General features: G+C 35.0%; 1 protein-coding gene across 1 annotated transcript in view; it reads left to right on the forward strand.

Annotated features, from left to right (window-relative positions):
- Nucleotides 1–508: 508 nt before the first annotated feature.
- Nucleotides 509–10,000, forward strand: part of smid (nuclear valosin-containing protein-like smid) — a gene marked incomplete at its 5' end in the record, with an annotated part of 10,826 nt that continues 1,334 nt past the window's right edge. The window contains 8 exon segments of the mRNA XM_070126311.1: nucleotides 509–631; nucleotides 830–1,046; nucleotides 1,495–1,643; nucleotides 2,465–2,586; nucleotides 3,316–3,466; nucleotides 5,217–5,327; nucleotides 7,983–8,150; nucleotides 9,204–9,326. Of these exon segments, the coding sequence (XP_069982412.1) occupies nucleotides 509–631; nucleotides 830–1,046; nucleotides 1,495–1,643; nucleotides 2,465–2,586; nucleotides 3,316–3,466; nucleotides 5,217–5,327; nucleotides 7,983–8,150; nucleotides 9,204–9,326 (1,164 nt within the window).

Genomic DNA, 10,000 nt, shown 5'->3' on the forward strand with positions numbered 1-10,000 from the left:
TCATATTACATTTTTTTAGGTTTGTATGTTGATTTTTAATTGGTAGAGTTTGAATGAATTACTGAATAGTTTAATCCGTATATATATTTTTGTTATTATTGTTATTATCATTAATATTATTAGTATTATTGTTATTGTTAAAAGTTGTTTGTGTTAAACAGTTTTTGCTTTTTTGGCCTTGCCTGCAGTCATTGATGAGTTACAGCCTCTCAAAATTGGGCTTTAAGTCAGTTCTAATTCTCTCATATCGTACAAATACTGTAATCTTTACTAGTATTTGGCTTTATTTCAGCTTATTGGTCTTTTATGATATTTAAAAGGGTTTCCCTATTGATCTGGCATTTGGAAAATGTAAAAAGTAATAATAATAATAATGATAATAATAATTTACGGAGTAAAAGCTTGTTATACCCATATATTGAGGAGTTCTACTATTAAAAACTGCCTTGAAGTTGAAAACAAAAAAAAAAACAAAAAAAAAATCTTTGATACTATTTTGCTTCCTCAGCAAATTTGTGACTTGCTTGCAAATCTTCGCTGGCCTGGAATTTTACAGCCTCTCCAGAAGTCAGTGCTCATCACTGGCCCGACAGGAAGTGGAAAAACTACCTTTGTGCAGGCACTGGCTGGGGTAAGACTCTTCCATTTTTCGGAATTTACATACATGTATCATGCTGTTACCATGAACTTGATATTATCAATTTTTCATTTGTTGTAAATTTAAAGAGAATCATTGATGCAAATGTAAGAGCATATGTACGGTCCTGTTCTGTAATTTTATTGAGTTGATATGTGATTTACCAGTAACCTTCCTTTTTTTCTCATCCAGACTGCTGAGGTTTCACTATTGCGCATCACAGCAACTGAATTAATTGGTGGAGTCTCAGGAGAGAGTGAGGAGAAGATCACTGAGGTGTTTGAGCAAGCAGCCTCACTTGCGCCATGTGTGCTTTTGATAGAGAAGATTGAAGTCGTAGCTCCAAAGTTGATGTCAGCAAAGAGCATGGAGAAAAGAATTGGGGCCCAGCTTTCTTCATGCCTCAACAGTGAGTGTTGGGAGGTCTTTAGATGCTGAAGACAGTGGATCAAGCCACTTATGTTGACAATGAGAAAGAGAAATTTCTTTCTTTTCTGTTTTTTCTTTCTTTCTTTCTCTGATATTTCTGTCTTTCCTTGTTCTTTTATTTCACTACTTTCTCTCTTCTTTCTTTCTTCCGTTTCCTTTTTTTATATATTATCTTTAAGGTACATGTATAGTTAGATATTTTACATTTGCATCCTAATCTCAGAGTTTGATAAACTACAGGGAGTTCTCATATGTATTTTTTTTTCTATCAGAGTCTACAGTAGTTGCTATTTTTTCTTCTTTATAGAATCATTAATTACTATCTGTAGATTTAAACAGCGATAGGCCTTGCAAAATAATTAATTGTTGCTACAGAAAGAAAAAAGGACAGTTATTAAGCCTTCCTCTGTGTCTGCTATATCCCCCAGATCTCAAAGTCAGGCACAAAGATACAAAACTGCTGGTGCTAGCTGAAACAAGTTATCCAGAAACCCTGGACTTGGATCTCCGTAGCAGTTTTGACTCTGAGATATTCATGAACATTCCAACAGAGCCAGCCCGAGTGAAAATATTGCAGGTAGGTTCAGGTTGTTCATAATAGTTTACTTGTAGGTATGTGCATATTGTTCATTTACAGGTATTTTCAAAGTATCCTTTTGCAGATATGTTCAAATTATTTAGTTGTTGGTGTATTCTATTTTTGGGGGGTATCACAGATGTAATTATTCTTTCTATTTCTATTTTATTTAATTAAGATAAAGTTTTCATTTGTGATACATATGTGTCAGCAGATATTTCTTTAATGAAAACTGTTAAGCATAACTTATTGACTGCAATTTTGATTTGTGGAAGTAAGATTAAAAACAAAAACAAAAAAATAAAAAGATAGGTCAGCTAATGAAAATACTTTTGACGACTAACAAGAAACTTAGTAAACACAAGACAAGAGACTTAACTGAGGCCTAAAAATGTGGGTTATGTTATAGAGAGTGAAACCAAAAAAATAAAGATTTTTCACGCCGAGCCTTTTTCCATGCCATTATCATTCTTCCACATGTTATCAGTAACATCACAACTATTGCTAAATAAGGATGAATCATAAAAGGTGTATATATATGTATTATTTACCAGGCTGTTCTTGAACAGTGCAGCAAGAAACTATTTGCTGTAAATAATTACTGTTCTGGATACCCAGAACAAATAAATCTTGTGAAATATATATGGCTTGCATGGCAGCTAAGAACAATGGGTGTCTCGGTTTGGTGCAGGATCTTAATTGTTACCTCTGTAACAATTAACCTGTCAAATGAATTTCAAAAGCAAATCTTGTGGTTATTTTTGTTTTAACCTTTGAACATTGTCTCAGGAGTCTAGTAATTTAGTAACTTTATTTTACAGGTGATGTGCAATGGAATATCTTTTGAAGGGAACTTTGAAGAAATAGCCCTCAGAACTCCTGGCTATGTTGCTGGAGATCTGAAGAAGTTGGTTGAGAAGTCTCAGGGATTGGCATGGAAGAGGTAACACTTAAAGAAAGTCTGGCTTCCATGAACGGACACAGGTTCTGTTTTGGAATTATTCTAAACGTTATGTTATATGATTTGTGTGCAATATGCAGAGAAACTAATTTTTGATCTAGAACTTTTTCAGCTTTGTAGGTTTTGAGGTACAACTACACAGAAAAATTATAGGAGGGGTGTTGAAATATTCAATAACGGACAGAACCTTATGTAACATAAGGGTTGGTATTTTGGTTTTCAAATTTTTCTCATTGATTCATTTCTTGAATAGCTGTTCCAGAATTTATATGGATTCATTGTGAGATGATGATTTTATTCCTGTAAGGGATGAAATGTGCCTTGCAATATTCAGATAAGCCACACATACCTAAAAGTAGTTGGAAAATCAGGAATACCAACAGTTTCATAGGGGTAACAACTATATTTCAAAAGGTATCATTGCTTGTGTCAGAATGTTTAGCAATATTTCATAACAATATCTTTATGTGTAGCTTTACATCATAGAATGAAAGAATTAATATCACTACAAGTAGTTAAACTTTTTCCAAATGTTAGACATTACATGTTAACCCCAATACAGAAATCTTATATTTTATTTCCATAATATGCAATATGTATTGAGTTAATTATCTTGCAATATTGATAATGTGTATTGTGATATTCAATCTGATATTTATTTTAATTTTTCAGTATTTTTCTGAGCTAAATGATTGTTTATCCATTATTCAGGAGAAAGGATTGCCTTTATGGAAAGACAGGAGGTGAAACCTTAATGGAAGAAGTGAATAGTTTTCTCAAACAGTTTGGAGAAATGTGTGAATCAGAGGCTCCAGATTCCATGGTAACAGTCAATATGGAAGACTTTTTGGAAGCACTATTGGTAAGTCAGTGTTTCCATTTACTTTAGCTTTTGGCCTTGAAGCGTCTCTCCTAAGCCTGCCAAATCCCCTCCCCACCACCTGAACATATTTTTAATGGGATTCTACCTCCTGATTTTCTGTTTTCATGTTGACTTTCTGAAACTGAAACCTACTCTAAGACATTTTTTGAGTTTTATGTAATGTAATGTGCTCTGTTGCTCAATTGGCTAAGGTACTCAATTGTTCCTAGCACAGGGGGAGGTGGTTACATAATAGTTCCTATAGGTTGAAGCTAACATCAGTTGACATCAGCCCATCATATTTATATTTTAAGTTCCAGGGCTGGGAACATTTTGAAAAGAAATGAGGATTTGTAGTTATAAAAGAATAAGGTATTTCCTCAGAATATCAGACTTAGATATTTTCTACAGATATTTAGATGTTTTGGATTTTGTTATATCTTCGTATTGTCTGAAATATTTTATATTGTTTATTACCAATAAACAATGGCTAGTTATCCAACAGAAAATCTCTTGATTGTAGATTACTATGAAAAGGGATTGTGAACTCATCCAAAAGAGAACAAAATCACTTTCATGTGTAATTATGTGTTTATGTGTCTTTGTGTATGGACTATACATATGTACATATTCTGTATGTTTGTATGTATACCCTCACTCTTTATGTAGACTTGGGACTACTTTGAGTACTCTGTATGTTTCAGTAGAATAGAAATAGAAACACAGTAAAAGGGAAATGCATGGCGTGACAGAGCATAGCCATGCACTACCTCTAGTAGGCATTAGCAGGATGATGCCTTAGCTAGATGACAGCATCTCATTTGCTAAGCCATGTTTTGCTAAACAGATTTTTTCTAACCTGATTTATCTCCATTATTGCTATTATTGTCTTTGTTTTGCCTTAGTCATGATACATTGTTATGACACCAGAGATACATTTTCACAAAATGTATAGATATATACATTTTCTCCTTGGAATTTCTGTTATTTTTTTATGTATATGCATTTGTTTGCTTTGGTGTGCAGTCATTTAAGTCATGTAAAGGGTAATCAGTTCATTAGCAAGTATGAGTTATATCAACAGTGTCACAAGAAATTTCAGAAGATATGGTATAATGTTGTTTTGTTGCAATATGTCACTGAAAATCAGTTTATCCAGAGGGACCATTTTTTCTTTTACTGTGCTTCTTTAAAAATTATCTTATTTAGAGGGAAGGTGGGGACAATGCATTTTAAAGGTTTTAAAAATTACTGAACAGCTCTCTTGTGTTCCAAATTTTAGTCAGAAATCTGTCCAAAATATTGTAATCTAAAAGTCTTCAGACCTCAGTTTTCCAAGTGACTTTTTGCTTGTCAAGAATGAAAGGTTAAAAGTTTGAGATTCCAAAAATAGAAAATCAAGATAAACCCATTAGTCCATGTACTGAAATAGTTAGATTATTAGTTTTATTACTAAATCCCTTGAGTTTGATGGTACTCTGAATGTGTTTACCAGTTAACTTTTTACATGTTAAACCAAAAGGCATCCAGTGTTGTGTTGGCGTGTGGTCCCCTTTCTGTAAAGCATATGATATTTACAAGTGTTACTGTGTATTTGCATTACTTTATACAATGTGTACAATATACTCAGAACTTAATTTTGATTTTTGATGAAAAAGGAGGGAAAATAACTGTGTGTGTCTGTTTGTCTGTCAGTCTCTGTTTGTCTTACATGTTTCAGAATGACCATTTTCTCTTACATTTTTAACAGCACATAATACCAGCATTGAAAAGAGAAGGATTTCCTACCGTACCAGACGTCACATGGCAAGATATTGGAGGATTGGAAGATATAAAAAAGGAATTAAGGGAGAAGATATTGGTGAGTTTTATATTGTAAATATTATGGATCAGATAATTTCCTTCAAACATGGTACTAAACAGTTATAAAAGTATTTCAATGTAATTACATGTTTGTCAAGATACTCCTCAATCTCAGTCTCAGTGGTTTTAAGTGTAGGGCGCTAAAAGTTAGTGCATATTATGCTTATGGGATAATTGGTTGTTGGGGGGATAAAAAGGGGGGGAAGAAAGCTAAGTCTTAGTGTTTTATGTGTGGGTTCTGAGATGCATTAGTGTAATTTTGTGGAAGGTGTCTGTGTTGTTTGCATGTATAATATGTTGTGGGAGTCTGTTCCAGTCATGAATGGTGCATGGGAAGTATGAGTGTTTACAGGAGTCTGTACTGGTGTGATATGTTAAGTATTTCTCATTTTGGGCATTTCGTATGTTAGGCGTGTTTGCGTGGTGTAATTATTCTTGTTTGGTTATTTTGATTTGTTTGTGTGATTTTGTACATAATTGTTAGTCTGTGTACTTGTCTGCAAATTGAGAGGGCATCCATGTGTAATTGTTTTTTTATTTGTTTGTGATGAATCTGACTGCTACGGTATTAATTTTTTCTAATTTGTTGATGTTTGATTGTGTGTGTGTGAGTCCCACACTGCTGCACAATATTCCAGTATTGGACGGACAAGGGTGTTATTAGCTATGTTTTTAGTGTCTTGTGCAGAACAGTGTAAGTTCCTCCTCAGGAAACTCAGTGTTCTGTTGGCTTTATGTTATATATTGTCTATGTGTGTATTAAATTTCATGTTAGCATGTAGTGTGATGCCAAGGTAATTGTGTAATGGTGTGTTGGGTAGTTAATGTGTGTGGATTGTGTAAGGAACTTTGATGGGTGATTGCGAGTGGGTAAAGTTTATGGCTTTGCATTCATCAGGTCAGAAGTCTATTTGCCATGTGGCTTCCCATTGCTCGAGGGATTTAAGGTAAGTTGGTGGAGTTTGCAGTTGTCGGGTGTCTTGATCGGTTGGTAAATGAGACTTTTGTCAGTAAAAAATCTATCTATAGAATTAGGGGTGGATAATGGGAGACCATTTATACAGAGTAAGAAAAGAAGTGAAAACACATTGGGTCCTGTTAGAAAAGAAAGCTATTATCCAGTGAAGAGTTGGTCGAGTGATTCTGTAATATTGTAGTTTTTGAGTCAGTCCTTTGTGGGGGGGGGACTGTGGCAAAGGCTTTGGCGAAGTGTAATATTATGGTGTCAACTTGTTTCATGTCACTTCTGTCCAAGAGTCTAGAAATGTTGTGATGAATGACAATGAGCTGTTATCACATGATCATTTGGGTCAGAATCTGTGTTGTGTGTCGATTAATATGTTGTTTGTGTCAAGATGATTCATAGCATGTTTGTGCATGATGTGTATGAAGATTTTAGAGACGATGAAGATGAGAGAGATGGGGCAATATTTGGATGGATCAGTCTGGTCAACTGCTTTGTAAATAGGGGTGACATCTGCACAAAGCCAGTCAGATGGGAGAGAGAATGTTCTTAGGAATTGAGTGAATATGATTTGGAGGATAGGGGGTGAATATGGGGGCACAGGTTTTAAGGAAGAAGGGAGAGATTTTGTCAGGACCAGTTGATTTGTTGTTGTCTAGTGATTCGAGTAGTTTATGGATTCCATCTGTCCTTATTGTCATGATTCGGGATGGATGGGTAGGAGCTGTTTGGCATGTTTGGTATTGTAGAGTTTTCTACAACACCAACTGTGTGTTGAGTAAGGGTGATTTGAGTTCTGTTGTGGTGACAAGAGTATCATTGTGTTTTTAAGTGCATTTATGTTAGTGGTGTCCAGTATATCTGGGTGAATGACCTGATGCAGCTGACATACCAGCCAGCATGCTCAGACTGGTCACAACAGATATTACACTGGATGGTCCTTTGCCCCCATTTCACGGCTTTTGTACATAGCACGCAAGGGTGCCTTGGTTGGTAAGGGCCAAGATTAACAATAGCACCAGTGTCTCCACAGAGGTGAAGCAAGAGAAGGATGGCGTGTCTAGCATGTGGATTTGTATTGTAGTATGTTTTTGGACATCGTGTAGCAGCAAGAATGAGTGTTATGTCAGTGTTTGTATGTTCCTTGTGTGTGAGGTGATGGGATGTAATTATCTTTATGCATGAATAGTAAGTGCTAAAAGTGAACTTGTTATGATGTAAGAGGTAAGGTGTAGTTTTATGTGGTGTTTTAAGTGAGTTGTTCTTACCTTCTGTGAGAGTGTGTGTGCAGTGTTGTTCTGTTGCCAGCTGAGGTGACACTGGCTTGTTGCTAATCATTGCGACTGGAACAGTTGATTGTGACATTTGAACACCGCCTTACTAAAAAGCTACTATTTAAAAAGTCAAGTGCTTAAAACCTACCATTATAAATTAAAAAGAGTATGAAAAAGGTAAAACAATGTTTTCTAGTTAAAAATTTAAAAAGGCAGGTATGTATCAATTTGTACAGGTACTTAACTGGGTGGTAAGAAGGGAGAGGTAGAAGCTAGAACAGACACATCTGACTGCCACGGAAGCCAACAACCAACCACCAACTTAATACATATTCTTTATATGTGGGTATTTTTGTCTATATGAATTATAATTTCAAGTGCTATAGAGGGAAAAAATTACTTCCTTATATTTCAGGAACCTATCAAATATGCAAAGCTTCATGAGGAGTTTGGTGCGAGTCGACCCAATGGAATATTGATGTGGGGGCCTCCAGGATGTGGCAAAACCCTTCTAGCCAAAGCAGTGGCAAATGAAGCAGGAATCAATCTTTTGCCAGTGATGGGACCTGAACTCCTTAATATGGTAAGATGATATGCCATGTAGAAAATAAGAAAGAAGGTAGGAAAACAGAAAGAAATAAAGAAAATTAAAAAAGGATGAAAGGGGAGGGAGGGAAGGAGGATGATACACCTGGTTTTCACATGATGACCATTTTCTAGGTTAACAACCCAGTCATTAAACAAAATGGTGACTTGAAAATCTGTGATACAGGCTTCCAGATATAACATATGTATTTTACTTTATCTTTGCACTTTTTATCATATACATACAACATTAGGCTAAACTGTATAGTGACAGGAGGCTCTAGAGATACTGAGCAATGATCCACTGGCATGTTGATACACCCAGGTGCCATACCAACCCTTTTGCCTCACCCCCTTGGGGTCAGTTGGTGGGATTGAAAAGAGGCTACTGGCACTGTCTCTTTCTCCAAAAAAAATGCCAGGGAGAGGATTAATATTCCTTTCACCTCTTACACATCAACATTACAAGTATGCAGGGCAAAATAAGCAGGAACTCTACATGTGCATGCAGGGATGTGTGGCTTGTTGGCCACTCTTGAGTGATGCATTTCCAATGTAGATGACAGATATAACATTCACTCTTATGTTGCTGCCCAGGATTTAATCTCAAACATACCATCTAGCTGGGGACTTGAAATATCCACTTTTTCTGACAGAATAAATGACTGCCATTCCTATTATGGGAACTGAACTAACTTAGGGTAGAGGTGGCTACCTATTCAGAGGCAAAAAGACTTGACTGACTACAGTCACTGTTGGGATTAATTTTTTTTTTACTGGTTAGACTGCAGGAGTTATCACTATTTCCAGGGGAAGCCATAACTTCCCTCAACAGACTACCTTACAGTGGTAGAGTTAGCTTTATATTGGCAGATGGTATTGAAGCTAAGGAATTCCTTCAGTTTCCTGTTTCTTATTCTCAGCCTGAGATGAAAGATAAAGGAATGGGAATTTTTGGTAGTGTACAATTTATTATTTACATATGTATAAGATTTTAGGGGAAATGACATCATAAACCTTTTATTTTACCAATGCTATTCTTTATTTACAGTATCAAGGTGAGAGTGAACGGGCAGTGCGAGAGGTCTTCACACGAGCACGCAATGTAGCTCCATGTGTGATTTTCTTTGATGAATTTGACTCTCTGTGCCCTGTCAGAAGCAAAGGAGCTGAGGTGAGGTTACATCTGTAATCTGTTCAAAGCATTTATTGTAATTATCAAATTTAGACACGTTTTAGGAGTATTTGCCTTACATCATAAGTTAATTTAGGCCTACCAACCTCAGCAGAGGTGACTCACCAGTGCATAATTATGATATTTGCAATTTTCATATTAATCTTTGTTATTTACTATATATTTCTAAATCCGGTAATGATTAACCAAATGAAGTGATGTAAAGTAAAAAGATTGTGTAATTTATATGTAGCATTTCTATTCTTTTTTCCCATAAAATGTTTATTGCTGATATTGCTTCATATTGTCATTTTTACTGTTGGATTGATAATGTTTTTGGTAATACTAAAATTATATGGAAATCATTGATTTTATTAGCTACTGTAATTATCATTATCATTATTATTACTATTACTTTTATTATTATTTTATTATTATTATTATTAATATTATGGTTATTATTATTATTATTGTTATTTTTATTATTATTGTTATTATTTTCATTTTCCTTACTTTTTCTTGGGCAGAACCCTGAGGCATTTTTTTATGTCACAAGTGTAGAAAATGAAAATTTGAGATTGTCTTTCCATGTGACTTTTCTTTTCTTTTTTCATTTTTTCTTTTTTCTTTTTCTTTTTTTCATGATTCTTCCTGGAAGGATTTGTGGGAATCCT

Source organism: Penaeus vannamei, chromosome 10 (assembly GCF_042767895.1).
Source record: "Penaeus vannamei isolate JL-2024 chromosome 10, ASM4276789v1, whole genome shotgun sequence".
Classification (NCBI taxonomy): Eukaryota; Metazoa; Arthropoda; class Malacostraca; order Decapoda; family Penaeidae; genus Penaeus; species Penaeus vannamei.